This window comes from Fringilla coelebs, assembly GCF_963513975.1.
Source record: "Fringilla coelebs genome assembly, chromosome: 3".
NCBI lineage: Eukaryota > Metazoa > Chordata > Aves > Passeriformes > Fringillidae > Fringilla > Fringilla coelebs.
This window is the reverse complement of record NC_140030.1, coordinates 86,706,693-86,727,925: the sequence shown is the minus strand read 5'-3', so window position 1 is coordinate 86,727,925 and position 21,233 is coordinate 86,706,693. Positions and strand designations below refer to the sequence as shown.

At 36.6% G+C, this 21,233-nt stretch overlaps 1 protein-coding gene across 2 annotated transcripts in view; it reads right to left on the bottom strand.

Annotated features, from left to right (window-relative positions):
* Window positions 1-21,233, bottom strand: part of BABAM2 (BRISC and BRCA1 A complex member 2) — a 163,445-nt gene that overhangs the window by 101,273 nt on the left and 40,939 nt on the right. For both annotated transcript variants that reach the window (XM_084202711.1, XM_084202712.1), the window contains exons 5-6: window positions 12,360-12,554; window positions 8,496-8,570 (exon numbers count right to left, since the gene is read on the bottom strand). In XM_084202711.1, the coding sequence (XP_084058837.1) occupies window positions 8,496-8,570; window positions 12,360-12,554 (270 nt within the window). The remainder of the gene's footprint in view (window positions 1-8,495; window positions 8,571-12,359; window positions 12,555-21,233) is intronic.

The window sequence follows — 21,233 nt, the reverse complement described above, 5'->3', positions numbered from 1 at the left end:
AAATGAAACCTTCTTTTAAGACTGCAGTCATGAAAGGATTTTTGTATGTTTAAAAAGAAAAAAGTTACCAATGCAAATCACAGCATTCAAATCAAGCATGACTAAGAATCATATGAAATCAGCATACAGATGCACATTCATGTTAATACTATCCTTTCTTAAGAAGAGATAGTCTACTAAGCTGAAAGCTAGAACAAAAGAACCCCAGAACATTAAACCAACCCAGTCCTTGTAAAAGCAACTGGCACTTTTAAAAACAAAATTTACATTAAAATGTCAATATATGAGGTGCTGGAGGATTTAAGCCCTGATCAGAAGCCTAAGAAACAAATCCAGTACTAGGGGTACTGAAAGGGGCTGTGGGCTCATCATGGAAACATCCTTCAGAAAATCCTACCATCATGCTTTATGCACTTATGTATTTGCAAATACAGATATGCTGGTTCATGAGTTTTACAGATTATTTGCTACCTTCAAATTATAATTTATTTTATATATAATATCATTTATAATATATATAATCAACAACTTCTCAATGTTTTTTTCTTCAAGAAGAAACAGCAGTGTAGAACAAATCCAAAAGTTTCAAAAATATGCATTTCCAAGATCCACTTCCCAGTTTAAGACCACTGTACATTGCTTGTTCTACATAATATGGGCGGACCATGACAGATAAAACAAGCACCATCATTATGTAATAACTGCAATTATTTTTATGGCTATTGAATTCCATTCTTCCTATGCAATACATAAAATGCAAATGTAAAGCAATAGTACAAATTACAAGCCCTAACAAGGCAGCAAATCTGAACCCAGTCACGCAACAGACCATGTCTATAAATTTTCCCACCAGATGCACAAAGGCTTTCAAAAGCTGCTCTTTTTAACTTATTTTTCTTAATTTTTTAAAGAAAATTAATGAAAATCTCCCTATCTCTAGTCACATGTGAATAGCAAATTAGTAGTTCTACCAAATTTGAGGAGAATTCACAGAAATTGAGATGAATTTTGTAAGATTTATCAGCAGATGTGGTGATCCTTTTCTTTACTACTGCATTATAAAAATAAAATGTTTAAAAATAAAAGAACTGTCATCAGAAATACAGTTGATTGGAGACTATGATTCATATTAAGATCATAACCTATAAAAATCATCAGCTGTGCAGAATGAGCTGTTCTAGTTGACAGATCTTATTAACAAAATCTTCCAATAAATTACAGAAAATGCTGATTTTAAAAAATTGCTTTTGGCTTTCAGCATACGGAGCTTAAGGTGCTCCTGACACTAACATATTTTATGTGGTTTTAGTCACTAGATGCTACAAACAACTCATCTTGTTCTGGAAAAGCTGTTCTAATAAATTTAGTGAGAATGAAGGGAATTTTTTTCCCCCAGAATTCAAATGTAACACATTTTGATCATGAAGCACACTTTTATACAGCTTTGCTTCCCTTGGTTTGTGGGCAGAAGATATTAAGAACAAAATCATGAAAGGATGACTAATTAAATCATAGTCTCTGTAAGTATTTCTGCAGCTTCACTGAACTAAAGCAGTTATCACTTTACTCTTAGCTCTCCAATAACAGAATCAGTAGACAAAACAAGAGGTGACCTATTCTGAAAAACCCTGTGAGGGTTAGTGATATGAATACAATGGTATGACCAGCCAAGAAGCACAATACAGTGGAATATGTCACCTATAGTGACAAGTGAAGCATCTTGCAAAATAAAAAAACCAAAACAAAATCCCCAAACATTTACAGCTGACAGATCTCAGGTTTTTTAAGCCATAATAGAAAACCAGACGCTTAAAACATTTCAGCACCAAAAAAATTCTAGTTTTCTGATTACACAACTTTTTAAACTACCAGAAACATTTCATGACATGAAGACTTTTTTTTCCCTCCCCATGTTATTTTTGGCTTCAGTCAACATGTAAGGTCCAGTGCTTAGAGTCTGCCTGCTTCTGGCACTGGGCAGCTACTCTGACAATGGCCAACACATTGAGTGAAAGGAGCACTTCCTCACTGGTACTTTGTTGTAATTTTCAATGGAAAACGTGGACAGCAAAAATACACTGCAGATTACTGGGACAGGCTAAAATGAAAGACTCTATAAGAGACAAGCATCACTGACACCTATACTGATAAATGTCTTCTGCACACACAGTTTACATTTATTTTCCCAGCCTCTAGATCATGCAGTTTACTGTCTTCAGCTGCTACAAATGCTACTGTTTCAAATACTGCCAGTACTAACTTGCAGAGACCCATTTCTAATCTAAAATCTCAATGGCTCATTATAATTGCATGTTATAAAGTTTGCCTTTATTAACAGAAGAAGCCCAGACAATCTCTGATGATCCATTAATCTGTTTAAATAAGTTAATGCTGGTATAGTGATCAATCTACTGAATATCATACTGTCACCTGCTTTTAAAATATAAACTATTTGCTCCAAATGCTTGCATACATCTCAAGATAAGGAATACTTCATGGAATGAAATTCAGGAAGCTAACTTTCTGCCTTTGTCCCAAAGTCTTAAGTAGTATAATATTACCAGCAATCTAAGTTAGCCTAAAAGATCTCTATGTAAAGCATAGTCAGAGTATTGCGAGTTAAGAAGACTACATTTTATCTCAGGATTATCAGTATTGTGAGTTAAGAAGACTACATTTTATTTCAGGATTATCTGTCAGTCTTATAAACTTCCAGTTTTGCTATTGGTAAAAGTGCTAAAATGACACCAGGCACCACAGACCTGACAAGCTTCATCCAGTATGCAGGTCCATCACCTACCCAATACAACGTAAACATGCTTTGGAAGGTAGTCAAATAGAATATGCTGCATAACATTCTACACTCTTTTGAAAGGTAGCTGCCTGGCATAGAATAAAACAGGTGAGTGCAAAAAGAGCAAGTCAGATCTGAACTCCACATCATTCTTGCCATTGTTGTCACCTCAACACACTGCACATCAGGTTTTAGTTAGTCAGCTACAAATAAAATCAATGAAGTTTAAAAGCAAAATAAAATATTATTCTTTTTCAGAATATTTAACTCAGGTTTTTCAAACAGCATTAGAATTTTATACAAGTGCATTTGTGTTTTGGTATTTGCAGGAATTTAAAACAAATCTTAAATGCTGTCAAAGAAATCAAACCGCTAAAGCACAAAGTAAAGAAACTGGCCTGGAAAAAAAATCTCATTTGACCCTGCATATTACATTTTTGTTTGTTCTGCACTACAGTTAATTACTCAAACATAGCCAAGTATTGCAGTCTTTTCACAGTACCTTGAATTTGGTCTACATTGTAAACAAAAGTTGCAGTGAAGTCTTTTAAGAGACTTCCAAATGATGAAATCAGACTAAGGAAAAAACACAAATATGTTCTTATCTTTCAATTTCAACTTGAGGATAAACCTCTTCCATTGACAGTCACACAACTGTTTGGCCCCTGGCAATGTGTCTAGACGTCTGTTATTTATTTCAGTTGTGAAAGATATGCACTAAATACAATGGTCATCACAAAAAAAAAGCATCTAAAGAAACAGGTCTGCATTGCGTATTTACTTTACACCTCAATACTGACAAATTATTCGAAGGCTGCTGGTCACAGCATCATAGCTAAATTAGTCCTGATATTAGCTATTCACTGGAGCAAACAAGCAGGTACATACACATAGGAAATGAGTACCTTAAAAGATACATACAAGAAGGTGGTGTAGTCAGAGAACATCTTAGTCAAAACATTAAAAACCCCCACGGAAATAGGAAGAGAAATACCTAAATGTCTCGTTTTTAACAGCATCACTGGCAACACACTGAAATCCACTAATTGTGTGCAAGCATACTACAGTCACATAAAGAAGTACAGTTTATAAATTCCTGACCTGGAGGTTTTTAATGATTTGTCATTATGATTACATATGTGCCCCTAGCTGAGGAAAACTACCAAGAAAGAAACAAAACTACACAGAATGAATGTACCTAAGTAGCCAAGAAGGTCTATGGCATCCTGACTTGTATCAGCAACAGCGTGGCCAGCAGAACCAGGGCAGTGACCATGCCCTTGTACTCAGCACTGGTGAGGCCACACCTCAAGTGCTGTGACCAGTTCTGGGCCTCTCACTACAAGAAGGACATTGAGGTGTTGGAACGTGTCCAGAGAAGAGCGGTGGAGCTGGAGCACAAGTCTTGTGATGAGTGGACAAGGCATCTGGGGTTGTTTAGGCTGGAGAATTTGGGGCTCAAGAAGGACCCTTATATCTCTCTACAAACACTTGAAAGGATATTGTAATGAGGTGGGGGTCAACCTCTTTTAAACAGGACAAGAGGAAATGGCCTCAAGTTGCACCAGAGGAGGTTTAGATTCAATATCAGGAAAAATTTCTTCACAGAAAGAGTGATCAGGCACTGGAACTGGCTGCCCAGAGAAGTGGCAGAGTCACCACCTCTGGAAATGTTCATTTGATGTGTAGATGGGGCACTTAGGGATGGGCATGGGGTTATTAGTGGACTTGCCAGTGCTGGGTTAACAGTTTGACTTCATGATCTTAGAAGTCTTTTCTAACCTAAAAAATTGGATGAAAATTTGAAAGAGGTATTTCAGATGTTGAGCCTATTACCTATTTTATTACTGTGGTGTACACAGTATCTGTAAAGAGGCAGAAATGCAAACTTGAGTCTGACTCTCAAAACTAGTATATACGGTGAATACCTCCCTTTATAAAATATTGTGGAGGAAATGAAAAATACTACAACCAACAAAAAGAATTTAATTCAAAACAAAGATGCTGATTAAAAATCCAACTGCAAAAAAAAGCAAAGTATACAAGGATTTTCTTGAGCCAAAGCCTCATTTTTACAAATAAGAGAACCTTAATTAAAGATTTATCATAATAAACTTTGCAGTAGTTTGAGCCATCAGCTTGATTCTGCGGCTGATTCAACACAACGTTTTCACTTATATCAAATGGATTTGCATAAGAAAACCATTTGAAAGTGGATACAAAGGTCCACATTCAATTAAAATCTTTGCAATAAAGTATAGCTTTCTAAAAGAAAAGGTAATGAATGTGCTTTTTAAGTGTAAGCCAACATTTCCTTTAGAACAGCTCTTTAGCATAGAAAATACACAATGATGCTTTTTCTTTCAAATGTAAAGGAATATGGCAAGAGAAGATATGAAAAGAGATTCATCTGCTGCAGGCATTATAACAGGTATTATGTTTCCAACTAAATAAAATCTGAAGAAATTTTACTAGAATAACTGAACAAATTTTGCTACAATTTTAGAATTCAAAGAAAGAAACAGTGTACTCTACATTGCTCTTCAAATTATCCTCAGTCTTTTAAATATACTCATATATTTTACTTTAAATCTATACACACTCAAACCCAATTTTAAATTTAGTGCTACAAATACTTTGGAAATAACCTGGCAAATTTGCCTCTCCAGCCTGTAACAATCCAACTTATGCTACACCTCCAAACTTTTATTCTTTATAGGAAAGGTACTCTCACTACAATCAGTATGAAGTTGACAGAGTAACATCTTATTCCAGAGTGTATTCTCAACAACCCCAAAGATTTTGTAACACTGCCTACTGATCTCACAGCTTACATGATCAAACCTCAGTACTGGCTTATGATACAAAAGTTTTACTGTCACGCTTGTAGTGTGATTACCTACTGACATCAATAAAAACTTCAGAAGAGCATTAGAAAACACTAGGATACTAGGAGTGATTGATTAGGCAAAAATAATGGTCTTTTATATTTCACTACTTCACTACTACAAGTAGTATTAATTAAACATAAAAAAGAAAATATCACCGAAAACACAACAGGTTTGACTTTTGCAAATCATGACAGAGAAGCTACTGCACACTATAAGGTTGGCTACAGACTAGAACATAATTCAAACACATTAAATTCTGCAGTAAAACATTAAGCTGTTAATACACTAACAGCCTTCAATTACCGATTGCTCTTCCACCTTTCAGGGTAATATATTAACAATTATTTCCACTGCATCAATAAATGCTCTATCAATCATGTACCATAACCCAACAGGTAGCACTGAAAGCAGCATAACTGGCAGCCCTGATGGAAATAAACTATTTTATTGCAATATATTAAAGGTATATTTATGTCAAAAATCTCATCCAAAAAAAAAAAAAAAGATATGGACAGCTTAAAAAAAAAAATCTCTTTTGTTTAATAGCTCCTTTACTAATTTGTAGTAGTCAGAGCAGAATTATTTAAATCATAACAGAGTAATCCTGATTCTACCTGCTTTCATGTTGTCTATTTTGCTGTCACAAGAGATGACATTCATCTAGCTCAGAATACATACAGGAAGCTAAAGGCAGCAAGGGGTATATAAGATCCTGCCTGCTACAAAGCACACTCTGTCATAACCCATGCTGGAGCCCAAATCAAACCATTTTTCTACTGTCAACAAATACTTCTGGAATAAAACAATATTTCTTCTCCTGTGGCTACTCAGCCAGACTACATGTCACTTTCCTAGTACAGATAGTTAACTTGCTAGCTTGCACTGTAGAAACCTGATCAAGAAAACTAAGGATTTCACTAGTACATTGCCCATCAAGAAGGATCCGCTGCTGTAAAAATCCAGGCTATAACATACAAAAACACATTAATTTTAAAACCCCAAAGCTAAGACATTAAGGCTTCTGAAATATCAAAATAAAGGCAGACTGGGAAACTTTGACTCTGCTACCTACTCTGTCTCTTCACCTCACACTATGTATACATGCAAAATAAACACATGCTTTCCTTCAGACTAATGAATTACTCAGTACTCAGGAAGAACAAAGCTCCAGGAGGAGACTTGTGGAGCACTAATGATTTACCCACAGTATACGAACATTGTCTAGAGAAGATGTTTAGTGAACATGATTGGGAATTACAGTTAAGATGGAGTATGCTGTCATGCATTACTCTTCAAAAACAACTGCAAGTTCTATCACGGTGTTCCTACCTGATGACAGGTACATAAGTCATAGGCCACCTTCCAACCTGCAAGGTTTCCCAGAAACTGAACAGAGAGGTACAAGACAGCCCTGCAACTGAAGCTATTCAACATATTTCTGCACTTGTCCTGAAATTCTTGACTCATTTAAAATTGTTTCTGAGAAATACAGCACTTGTGAGTTGGGCAGGTGCAGACAGCACAGTTCACATTATACATTGTCAGTCTTTTTTCCAGAGTCTTTCAGAAGTAAGTCACAGCTAGCTTGCAGTCTAGGTGAACTGTTGCTGTGTCCTGCTTAACACCAACCATCCAGAAAAGGCCTTAGCCAACCCTCTTACATCTGATCAGAAACATTCCCATCAAGTGAGAAGAAAAAGCCCAATGGAAGACAGCAGCTGGGAGAAGAGCTGCTACTGAAAGTGCTTTCGAGAAAGAAGCTCATTACTCAAACAGAAAATCTACAGAAGCTAGAAAGGGTTCCAATCTCAAACTGCAACCAAAAATTTCAGTCAAGATTATAGTTTTGCCTGCTTTTACTTTCATGGTTTGTAGCTTGAGACATCTTATTTGGCCAAACACTGAAGACTCACACTTGTAACTGTGATTTAACAATAGTTGAAGACAGTTCTAACAATAAGACAAAGAGGAGGTAATGGAATCCACATTGACAATTTCATATCAACAGGTTAGTTTTTAAAGATTAAGTAGCTGTTCCTCTTTCCAAATATTTAAATGAAGGCAGACACACGGTTTAAAGGAAAGAGGAGTGTTGGCAACATCAACTGACTCAAACATTGTCTGCAGTGGAAGTTCTAACACTTCATTCTGACAGTCATGATAGACAGAAAAACCAGATGTCACTGCATTCTCTAAATACAGTAACATTGACCTCATGATGGGCTTCCACAGTAGCTGCTTCAAAGAGAGACTGTCCCTGTGCTGTAAAAACACTAATTTTAAATTCTTCCATGGTGATATTTTGTCACAAATTGCTTTTTCTGTTTTTATTTCTCCTCTTAGCAAAGAAATAAATGCTTTTTCATCCCAAATTGCAAAAATACAGTACTACTTTCAAAAGTATCTGGTCAAATTTCTGTTAATTGTGAACCATGAAGTAAAGTAATCACTGAAACTTTCAGTTCAAGTAACCAGAATTTGCTTTCATTCCCTGTTAAGAAATGGTATATTTAGTTTGCTTTTCTGCTTCTACTATTAAGACTATCAGTACAATTGAGACTGTTCATTAAAAATTCCAACAATGACATGTCATGAAATTCCACAGACTCATGTAAAAGATGCCACTAAAGTAGCACACCAAACAACAGCATGTCCAACATCACCTTCCCAAAACATGATCCAATTAGATTTTAGAAATGGTGAACTTTCAAACTCTTGGAGAGCAGGAAGGCAGGAAAATCAAAATAATTATTAATGAGATTGCAATAATTCATACTCTCTCACAAATACTGTCAACTTAGTTATTTTACCTTAAGAAGGTATGTAGGAATATTGCTGAAATCAACAGGCAACTTCAAGAGGAAGCGAGCCGAGAATTCTCCAGTCTGTGGAAAAAAGGTAACACTAATGAGACCTGGTAGCTAAAAGAGAACCACAAACATTCTGAAGATTAAAAACTATCCAGAAAAACGTGTAAGAGCTCATACCAAAGAGAAGGGTTAAGATTTAAAACAAAATTGCTGAATAGAAGTACTGGAGATGGAAAAAAAAAATACAGATTTCACAGGTGTCATATGAAAAAACACCTTAAAAAACATGAACCCTCATTGCCAGTAAGTCAATAGCAAAAAGCAATTAGAATAAAACAATGTGCATGACAAAAATCAGACTGTATTTTGTTACACCCTAAATATAGATGTATCTTGGCTGTACTCATTTCCGGACAAAGGTCTGGCGAGACCTGCAAAGAGTCCGAAAGCAAAGCTAAAAACCTGACAAAGTGATATGAACATATAGATAAACAGAGGCATCTTTACAAACACTGCAGATATATGTAAGAGAATTTGTGTTTTGAAAGGTGAGCACATATCAAAAGTGTCATCTGAATAAAGTTAGAGGAAAAGAGTTCAAGTAGAAGGTTTTAAAGAATTTGCCTTCAGAATGATGTAACTCTAAACACCTAGACAACCATTTACTGAAAATTTGCCAAGTGTCCCATACACATTGCTCTTTTTTACGTATGAAGGGTATGTGAAGGAAATGGAAAGGATTTCCTCTCTGTTTCATACACTTCCTTAAAACCAGACTTTGTCCACCTGGTTATAAAGCAACGAAGTTAGCTGTTTTTTAAAAACAAATGCCTGCCTGATTTCCTCCATGTTCATTTTTTGTTATCTCTATTTTTTTAGTTCAATATAGTAGCCACACAGCAGCTATATTTGTTGAGTATGTTGAATTAGCAGTGTAAAAAGCGTTAAACATTAATTTTATGCAATTAATTACAAAAACTGGGAAAATTTGAGACAAGCTAACCAATCTGTCAGTGCCAATCTGTTTCTGGGTAAGCTACCAGGCATGAACTATACATACCTCATTCTACCTTTAAGTCACTAAGCAAGAAAAAACAAGATCTGGAATGGAACTGAAATGTTCCTAATGGCACCTTTCAAGTTATATAATTTGCCAAAAAGATTTGTGTGAATTTGGGCTGTAATTCACCCTTATGCCAGCTAGCTAAGAATTGCCCTTAAAATTTCTCGCTGGTAGTCACACAAGATTGGCAAAGAAATTACTCACAGAAACACTATGCAACAAAAAAATGAGTATACATTAAAGTCCAGCTGTGAAACCTTTCCTAATTACACCACTTGTGAGGAGAGGTACCAACTTCCTGATCTTGTATTCCTGATGTATGCAGAAAAACCAACAACTCCTTGCACACATTTAACATGAAAACTGCTACGATGACGGTCAGGGTCCTCACTTCTTATCTGGAGTGAAATGGATATTACAGATAGTGCTTCTCCTCTGGACTTTCAAAAAAATGCCGTACAACAGTTGCCATCAAATCTAGAAAATTATTTTTGGTACAATACCAAGTCTAATGAACTGGGATAGCCACTGAGCACATGAATGACCTCTGATCAATGCTGCTCTGATCACCAGCTGCTCCAAAAAAGTCTAGATGTTTAATATCATTCCATCAAGATTATTTTGCAAACTAATACTTCCAAAGGTGTTTGGCTGGACAGGGAGCAGCCCCTGTCCATGGTGCTCATCTCTCCTGCCCAAACCAGCTGGATACAGCCATCAGGCTGAGACAGACGAATTTCTGGCCACAGCCCTGAGTGACTGGGTATTTAATGGGCTCCTTCATCTGTCAGTATTCCTCCAAGAAGAAGCTACTAAGCTAGATAATAGTTTGTTGATTTGTAATATATCTTGGAGAATTGCACTTTACGAAACTGGAGGCAGTGGAACAAAGGTAAAAGAGGAAATTTCTGTTCCTTTTTGGGTCAGAGTGCTGAATTCAGGCATTCTCTTCAAAGTATTTTTAACTCATGCACCTAAGATGATTGCTTTCATAACACTGTGCAAGGCTCATAACTTGATTATTTCAGAAATCTGTTGAACTACTGTTGATTCCTGAGAGACGGCAGCAGCAGGAATTTCAATGACTTCTAGGCAGAGAAGATAAAAGGCCGTTTACCTCCTGCTTTCTGGAAAAACAGACCTATTTTGCTGATCCTTGAGGCTAACAAAACAAAAAGTTGTAAAGGACAGTAAAGAGAACTACACAAGGTAGTTTGACAGTTTTGTTTTAGGACACTAGTAAGCAAGCCTCTGTCATATATACCAAGTTCACAGAATCTTCAAAACTCTTAAGAGTCTTCTTGACGGCGAATAAAGACTTGGAAAAAAGCACATGCTATAGAAAAATCTATAGCTCTGCTATATGAAAAGGATTTGACTCAAAATATATTTAAAATTTCTTTTATTGGAACCTTTTTAATTAAAAAAGCATTTAAAAATTAAAGAAAAAGTTCTTTATTCAGTAACCAAAGACAGAGAGAAGACTCGATAAAATTTCAGTACAGTTCAGAAAGTCTTCTGTACTTCAATAAACCAGTCTGATGAAATTTAGAGATATAGCAAGTTGTTTGGGATGCAAGCTATGGACAATAACATCTGCGAATCAGTTAATTTCAATCAAATATTCTCATCTATAAACATTAAAGAGGTCTGAATGTCTTTGATGAAGAAAATTTAATCTGGGTTCAAATAAAAAAAGCCTAGATGACTTCCCTAAGGAAAAAAAACCAGCAGATGAATGTGTGAGTTGTAAACATCTTTGAATCACCTGTAACTTAAGGATTATTGAAGTGATATAAAGTTGAAGCCTAGCCTCAATAATAGGAGTGCTGAATTTTCATCAATTTTCAGACTGTTTCAGAACAGCACCTGTTTCAGAAGATACAGCTTCTGAAGGCAAATTTATCTTAAAAGTATGCTATTTCTGAAAACAAGGGGGAAACAAGTCCTTCACAAACATCATTAGATATTTCCTGACATATCTTACTCCAAACTTACCAAAAAAATATATTACCAGCAGAAAAAACCTGATTTTTGCAAAGCTTACTCTGTGGCAGAGATCAATTTTCAAAAAACATCAATTCACACAGTAACCAAAATGCCTACATTGCCAATGGCCACATCTTAGAGATCTATACACAGTGTTTCTATACAGCATGGCACATTTCCCATGAGGAAACATGGGATATAACTTCAGGAAGCAGATAAGCCAGTTTGTCTGACTGTCCTACGAAAGTGTGGCCATACAAAGTCACTGCTCTAGCCCATCTTGTCTCCTCTTGCAAAAAATTAATTGGGTTAGTTTTTCCTCTCCTCTCCTGGAACAACTCATCTCGGCTTAGACAAGAGCAAGAGGGATACTCACAGCTGCAGCTACCAATTAAAGCAACTCAACCATCGTGTGGAAACACACCCTAATACATCCTACCCCAAGCAGGTTGTCAGGGTATCATACCAACACTGTTATTCTGCCTCTCAAATCTTCAAAGCTACCTCGAACTTCCACACTGATGCTGTACTGTGCCCTCTAAACACAGCACCGGCTTTTCAGTTCCAAAGTTTTCACCTATAAACCAGACAAATGAACACCAGGTTCAAAACCAGTACTCACCTGGAAATCTGGTTCAACCAACGTAATGGAATACAGCAACATCCCAAAAAAGGAATATAGAAAATCAGCTGAAGTCAAATAGTTTTCTCCATGGAGATCCACAAAGCATGGAGATCCACAGGAAGAACTTATGTTTTCCCAAGCAAGAGCTGTATTTGTTAAAAGCTTTTTAGATGCAATAAGAGCTTACCCAGTTGTTTTTTTTGCCAGCATAGATTTCCATGTTTTCTCCATACTGGGGCTCTTCAAGTAAAGTCTGATACTCAAACATGAGACGAGAACTCTCCCGTAATCGGCTGCACTGAAATTGATGATACTGCTGCACAAGCTCTTTCACAACAAGCAGGAGGCATTCAGGGTTTGAAGGATTCCAGGAAGCTAAATTCTGTTGATTAGAAAAGAACAAAACCCAAAATTGTTGACACCAATAAAAGACAAGCAATGTCCCTTCCATACTGATACCAGAGGCATGTATGCATGTGGAACCTTTATGACAAAGCTAAACCAAAATATTAGAATACAAAGGTTCTACCATGCTTTGCAAGAAAGCCAGGTGAAACAGTAGAAGCTTCTTGTCAAATAGGAGATCAACCATAAAACTGATAAAAGGGGTAATACCAGGATTATGTAGGCCCAAATGACCATTCTATTCTTTCCTAAAATTATACCATTGCATCTGAGAACTGGAAAAGCTTGAATTAAATTAAAACTGATATGCAACACAGAAGTACAACCTTGCACAGTAACTTATTCAAAAAGCAGTCAACCAAGTGAATATGGCAAATTAACACCAACTACAGAAACTGCTCTGCTTCATTATCTCAAACAGTGGCTACATTACCAGTAGTAGAGCAAATGGGTTCTCTTCTCTTGCCTCAACCTTGTGATTTATTTACCTTAACTGCCTCTTCACTTGAATTACCTTGACTCATCCCCTTAACACAAAGATCATCTGTACACAGAAGTCTCTTTAATATGCCTGGCAGAAATTTTTATTACAGGTTCACTGTATTTCAAGAAATAGCTAATAGAAATAAAAATGATAATACAATTAAGATAACTGTGTCAGTAGCACAGTAGTGATGTTACCACTCCTATATTTGGCTTAGATCAGTCTTCTGTGCACAGTTAAGTTTTATTTAGGAAGTATTTGGTGTTAGAAATCATACCTAATGTGACCAACGTTACATGCCTACATCTAGTTGACAAAAAAGGGACCTATGTGAAAGGCAAAGGGGGACTCACCCTGTAGTCCATGCTGTTAGGACATGGGACAGCACTGCTTGAAAGTACTTACGTACTCATATGCACTGCACTTGGATCTTCAAGCAGTTTTCTTGATACCACCTCAGAGCATGTTAACACAATCATGTGACTTCTGCTGAGCTTTGAGTGTAAGTAAAAGCAATCTGCATTTCATAGAATCATGGAATGGTTTGGGTTGGTAGGGCCCTTAAAGATCAGGCAGTTCAGGGGAGGGACACCTTCCACTAGACCAGGCTGCTCAAAGCACCTTCTAAGCTGGCCTTGGACACTTCCAAGGACAGGGTATCAACAGCTTCTCTTGCAACCTGATCCAGAGCCTCACCACCCTCAAAGTAATTAATTTCTTCCTTCTACCTTATTTTAATTTACCCTATTTCAATTTAAAGCCATTATTACCCTTCCTCCCACCACTCTATGCTATTACAAAATCTCCACTTCCAGCTCTCTTAAGGGTCCATTTAGGTACTAGAAGGCTGTATATCACACACACATTTGACAATAAACTAGCTGCAACAGAATTTAAAGTGCATGAATTGTACAGTTAACATTAAGAAACTCAGAACTAGCACAGATATCTGCATTTTACAACTAAGTGATGATATAATACAGTAACTTCATTAAATTACTTATCCATATTTGTATTCAATGTAGTCAGATGCCATGTTACTTCTTCCCATAAGTTGCAGATATTTCATAAACCAATTCATATTTAGTGTAAAACCAAAAGTAATAAATACAAGTAACAAACACAAGTGAATGAGTGGCACAGAGAAGTTGTTGAGTCTCCGTCCTTACAGATACTCAAAACCTGACTGGACAAGGACCTGGACAGCCTAATCCATCTGATCCTGCCCAGAGAGGGCAGCTGGGGTAACGATCTGCATCGAAAGGCTCCTCCCAACCACAGCTAGTTTTAGCTTTATGAAGAGGTTCACAAAAAGCTCACACTGAAACAGGATCTTAGCAAGGTGAGACTCCATAGCTCTGGCCTGAAAAGAAACAAACAAGTTCATGTATAAATTTTATCTTCTGATACCCCTGATACCCGGCAAAGGCAGATAGAAAACTTCATCAGTTACTCACCAGGCACCATGCTTCAGCTCTACAATGCAATTTACTTGTAGACTGCTCCCTAACTAAGATGGCTATTTCCATTAAAAAGGGTTATAACTTTTATGATTTCTGATGACTTTAGATATGTCCCTATGGAATAGTTTTATACAGACTTCAGTATATGTGTATGATGGCTCAATATTTCAAGTGTTTCTCTTTTCACAATTTTATACTTTTTTCCCCACTTAAATAATATATATTAAGATCTTACCAAAATGAATTTGTCATTTTTAGCACCATCACTTGAAACATACCAATCAAATCTGTCAGTGAAAGCAACATGAAGTATGTATTCCTGTGTTTTACACACATGAACAGCTACAGCATTGAACTGTATTCCTATTTTCCTGCTCACTCTGATTCTGGTCGAAAGGGCTGCTCTGCATGGCTAAAATGCTGTTCTTGAACCTCTGCCTTTAAAAGTTACTCCCATGTCCCAGATTTCACATTTGATCACGGCTTGATGTAAAAGTACTGTTTTGTCTTCCTTCTAGACAATAGGAACACTTACAAAATGGTAATATTATCCTTGTAATATCTTAACATGTAAACTACATTCCAGAGAAATTGGTCAATTGGTGATACACTAATGCAATTCATATAAGCTACTCAAATACTACAGAGTGACTGAAAACCTTGTTCTACCTTGTCTGCTACCTACAGCTGGTAAAAATTAGTTTGCAACTCGAACCTATTTAAGCTTATCCAATTCTACAAAGTACTAGAGAAAATCTGTCAGGTAGACAGCATCTTCTAGGAAACACATTTTCTACCATGCAGCCTGAAACCAGACTGCATATAACCTTAAATTTCCTGTTCCCAAGCTGCTGCTCAAATAAAACATTTCCAGAAAGCCAGAGGATGTAATATGCCAGTATGTATTGATATCAGCCAGACAAGTGGGAATAACCTTTCCTCCTAATGACATTGGTATAACACAATAGAAATGTTCTGTCAAAGGAAATGACCAACAGTATTTTAATAACTGACCTAAATGCAACTGAACCTTTTGTTTTTTAAATAACATTACACTACAGAACAAAAAAAGAGCAAGAGGAAATCCATTGTCATTTGTGCAGCACAGAGCTAAAGGAGTGCTCTTTTCAAAGAATTCAAGAACATTGCATCAAAACAGTGTTTATTCTGTATTGTCTTAAAGCTACAGGAATTAAAATTAGTGATTTGACTGTAGGATCCTTACTAAACACCTCTCATTCAGCAACTCAAATTTCAGAGTACAAACTGGTTATAAAAGCAAACCACCTAAAGAACACTTCAACTACCCACTCAGGACATACATGAATTATAGTGGACTCTCACTGATGAAAGAAGAAACATACAAGGGCTACACAAATTTTCTGAAACACAAGTTCTGATTTATATAAAACGTTTTTAGCTTTAGAATTATATTATTGTAATGCATGTAGTGGCATTTGGCCACTACATTTCCATCCATTTTGTTAATTTTGCAGAAGGGCTGTACTTTCCCCAAGATCTAAACTCAAATTTTAACACCAACACTACCGAATATAACACCATGTTTATGTACAAAATTTCTTTTTACATATATTAGTGTAACTTATTTTCTCTAAGCACTAGGTTAATTCACCTGAAAATACTTTTAAACAACTTTAATTCAATTTCAAGAGGATGTCAAAGTACATGCCATATTGTTCTCAGTTTCAAACAGTACCTTCTTTAATCTTCCTTCTGTTTTTGAAATGAAAGAAAGTAAGCAACTACCTGTAAAATACATTGTTAAAATCAAAGGCAGAATTTGATTTGTCAAGTTTCTCCCTTTTAGAGTGTCTGTATTGCTACATTTTTAGCATCAGAGGGAGTCTTCTGAGGACACACAATTTGTCACTTTAGTTGATGAGAGCAGTGTCCCTGCAACAGTAAGTTGACCTTTTTCTTTAGAGGAAAAAGACCTTCTAAATAAGATTTTATTTAGTGATGCAGTATTGTTGTCACTATTAGACTTTGGAAATCATCAAAATCTTAAACTTGGAGCTAAGACAGCAGTAACCTGTATGTCTCATTTTCTGATTGTTTGCCTGAAGGTTGCATTCCAGATGAACCAATCCAGCTTTTTAAGAGATTGTAGTTAAGGAGATTTAAAACACTAGAAGACCAGAGCTTCTGGTGTTTGTGTTTCATGGCTTCAAGTTCTGCTTGAAAACTCAGATCTTGTATAAGTATTAAAATCTGATGCAACTTCAAGATTATAAGGTTTAGTTGTTACAACTTTTAAAAAATCGTGGTAATAAGAACACAGATCACTGAAGCCAAGAAGAATACAGAAATAACAAGACAATTATGTATATTGAAAAAGACTTGTTGCTTTCTGTGGCTTATATAAAAATTTTCTGCCTTGTTCACAAATCTATACATTATCATTTTACCAAAATCATATGCTGAAAAGATGGGGTTTTTTTCTCTGAATTTGCTACAAAATTGTGAATAAAATGGATTTTATAGAGAAAAAAATGATGACAGTGACTGCGGTATTGACAGACTAAGTTATATATTTAACTCAATAAATCCTAACTAATTTGAAATGAGATTTCTGAAGGCTTTCCAGAGAGTTAATAAAATTTACCAGAACAATCATTAATGCATTTAAAATAAAGAAATCCAGACTTGGATACAACCCCTTGCCTTGTTTGCCAATAGATATCTTTAAATGAACTCTGCAGTGCAAACTCCCTAAGTTACTCAATAGTTAGCCAGTAAGACTGAAAGTGGCCCACTGCACCACAATATACCAGTATGAATCAACCCAAACTGCATCTGCAACTAGCTCTGCTTCCACGCTGATCTCACACAATGGCCTACATGCACAACTCACATTGGTTAGGACCATCAAAAATGTTTATCATTTTCTCAGTGTATCATTGAACGACTTACCTGTCATTTCCGAGCACACAGATGGAGGCTCAAATAAACAATTCTCTTCTGTCTAGACACTGCTTGCATGTCTCTCCATGACCTCCAGTAACACTATGAGCAACTTCATGCATCACATCTTAATTTAAACCTTTCAGGTTTTAATTTCAGTGCCCTTTTTTTTTTGGTTTTGCCATACTGCAACTTGTGTAACTTCCATCTTCTAAAATGATTAATTGTTGCTTCATCTTAAGAAGTACAGAAGGTTTAGCAGCAGGTTTAGTAGCATCCAAAGATGACTGTATATTCTTGTGGACACAAAAGTCTGCTAATGTCATCTGTGACAACTGGGTAAACCCCATTTTTCCAGTTAGGAAATGAATGAAAAATGATCTTCAGGAATAAATTCAAAATGGCCTGCAGAAAAAGTAATGGAATGAGAACTTCCATCTGATAGAGACCAGACTCCAGAAGCATCACTGCCCACACAGCTGTAGCTATTGTCATACAGAAGATAGCCAATAACTATTTACCTATCCATAAGTAAGCAATTCAACATAAAGAAGTTAAATGCTCCTTCATGGCAGAAGTTTTCCTGGCTGACTTTTTTCATTATAGAACAAAGTTTCAGGACAAGCTCTTTCAGAAAACAGTTATCTAGACCTTTAAGTGATTAACCAATAGCATGCACATTCACCAAGCTTTGCCCTCTGGCTCATGTTGTGTGGCAACAGGAATGGAAAAATAGTATTCAATTATTATACAGAGATTAATAGACCATAGGCATCCACCAAACTGTCTACACTGGAGAAATCCGAGCGATTCAGGAGATCTCTTCTGACAATCTGCCAGATATAAAGTTAAACAATCTCACCAAGGAGCATTAATTTTCACTAAGAAGTATAACCCCAGAGATTTTGTCAGGCTGCACGTTCAATTTGTGAATTCCCTGGCTCCTGATCCTGTCTGCTGACAGGAGTTGGCTGCATAGTAAGCGAACAGTTTGATAGGGAAAGGTTTTCTTGACATTCAGACATGACCAGAGTTGAGAAAATGAATTCACTTGAAGTTGGTATAAAAGGCAGAGCAGAGCTGTTATAAGGCCACCCACAGAGTGCAATTTAAGCCATTTCGACAGTAACTCATCTAAATGAGTAGCAATGACACCAACTGGATTTCCAAGAGAGACAAGGAAAATTTGCGCCTGACACTACCAGTTTTAGGAAGATCTTACAGGTGAGGCAACCTGGGAAAACCCCCAACAATGTAACTTCTCAGCCCTATTAGCAAAGACATGCAGAGTTTAGCTTTCCAAAGATGCCATACTATTCAACTTCTGGCAAAGAAACCACATTTAAATTTTGTTCTGGAACATTCTGTGCTTTGTATTTTTTCCTTTATCCTTCCAAAAAAGCTAATCAAGAACCTATGCAAACTACTACTACCTATTCCCCATTTTTTTCTCAGTACAATTGGGCCTCATGTTCCATAAAGCTGCTAATTCATAGGCTCCTTCACAGGTTATTGCTTATTTCATAACTCCAAGCAATGTCTGCAGCAAACTGTAATTCTACACTATCAGAAATGAAATACGGTAACAATTTCTAATTGAATTGAAGTTGTTTTTCTTTGAAATGTGTTTAAACACCCAGGTTGCCAGAATATCTTCCAGGAATGTGATTTTAAAGAAGACAGATTGCAACTGTTTTTCCTGGCTATACTACAGGAAATAACAGCAAGATCTTATTTTAAGTTAGTGTACTTCTATATTTCTAAGCAAGAAATTAACTTTCATGAGAAAATGTCAGTAAACAAAACCTCCCTAGCCCGCAACAGTGGTAATGCATTTCTATAGCATCTTTCATCCAGAATTATCATAAAGAATAATGTTAAGTACAGATTTGCATTTTGTTTATATCTCTGCACACCACATGCACACAACTTTCATCCTACAGCGGCTTAAAATCAGTACCAATATAACTTTTTACCCAAAATGAGAAAGATCAGAGTGTGATATTAGCACTTGTCCTCCACATAAATACAGAGGAGATACTGGTCCAGTGGTTACAGCGTTAGCCTAGAAACTGACATATCTGGTTTCAGTCCCTGCTTTGCTCTACTCTACATAGGCCACTACAGGGAAATTGCTCACAGAAAAAGGCACAGGATAATTATCTACCATATGCTCACATCTTTCTATCAACAGATATTTTTCACAGTATTTGCAGGGCTGGAGTGTTATAACAACTTCAAAGGCTTCAGTATCTTAGCAGCCAGCACTTAAACATCCTACAGGCTGCAGCTTCAAATCAATCACTGTAAACCTACATGCCATCTACTTGTCATCTTGTTTTCACAGGTTCTTCATATCCCTCTCCCCCAAAGCACCACTGGAACAACTTTCTGGAGTGATCTTCCTGAAATGATCATTTTGGGCCCAAGCAAACATCAAAGCTTAACATTTCACAAAAACAGTTCAACTCTGGAGCAATTCTGTCATTGCAAATACAACCAAAGAATTTACAGACCTTGTGTGCTCTGCTCCCCTGAATACCAGATAAAAACGTTTGCACAAAGCAAAGCTTAGGATTGTCAGTATTTATTTTAATTTTTATTTTTGGCAAGAGGCTGTGAAAACTGGATACAGAAATTAGAATAGCTTATAAACACTTAGTTGAAATCCCATATACCTAAAAGCCTTGAATTAGCAAGAAAATACAGAGCAGGAAAAAAACATAATAAGAAATTAATTCTGCTTTCAGAAGAGCATCTTATATTGTGCATCAAATTATTTTCCCTTTTTTCTTCCACTGGCTACACAGTGTGCTTCTTGATAAATGATGCAATATCAAAGCAGCTCTATAACAGATCCCAGCAAATCTGACACATGGAGAACACTCTTCTGCAGTCATGTAGAATAAATGCAAAACTGCTGCTCAAGCACCATTCACCCAAAAAAGGAGTAAATTCAGCTTCCAAAAGTTACTACAATCTTTTTTCTATTTCCTGCTGAAGGAGAAGTAGAGACAGCTGATCTTGGTAAATTAAGAGTACTCAGGAAATGCAGAATCTGTGAAGCTTGAGACCAGGAGAACATTTTTATGTTGCGCACTCTTCCTGAAAGAGTCTGCCTGTTTCTCTCACAGACCTCTCTTAGAAGATAATCAAACCCTTAAAATCTACAAGTGCCTACTATCTAATTAATCTCTTAAAGACTTTACACGCATAAGCATTTCTTGTCCTACTTTGTTAAGGATTTAGAGGAAGTTTTGCTTCTTTACAGACCTCTCAGCACACCCCTCTCAAAGCAGCTGATACCTTTACCTGACCCAAGAGGGAATTTCCTAATTCCCTCAGCACGTATTAAATTCTGGGTTAGTGAATCCAATGCACTAATCATTAGGTTCTCCACATGAGTACACTGCACTTTCTTCCCCTGGGAGTTGGCTACCAGGTGTACATATTTAACTAGACATGGCAAGTAAAAGGAACAAAGCACAAAGACAAGAAAAATTCCCCCACACGACATAGGCACATGCATGTTTTCCCTAAAGACTCACTCACCATGCCCTGATGGCAATGTGAACAGGCCACAACTCCTCAGACCCTCCGTGGACCAGAGAACAGACCACTGTTAATGCTTCACCTAAGAGTCCCTTTCAAATAGCAAGTCTTTCACTCTTATCAGCTCTGGTGGTTTTTCCTTTCCTGTCAACACAAGTAATTTTAGCTACAGCAAAAAGGCAGAACCTTTACAGCTAATGTTTTGGATAGCATCCACTAACATCCCTTGAGC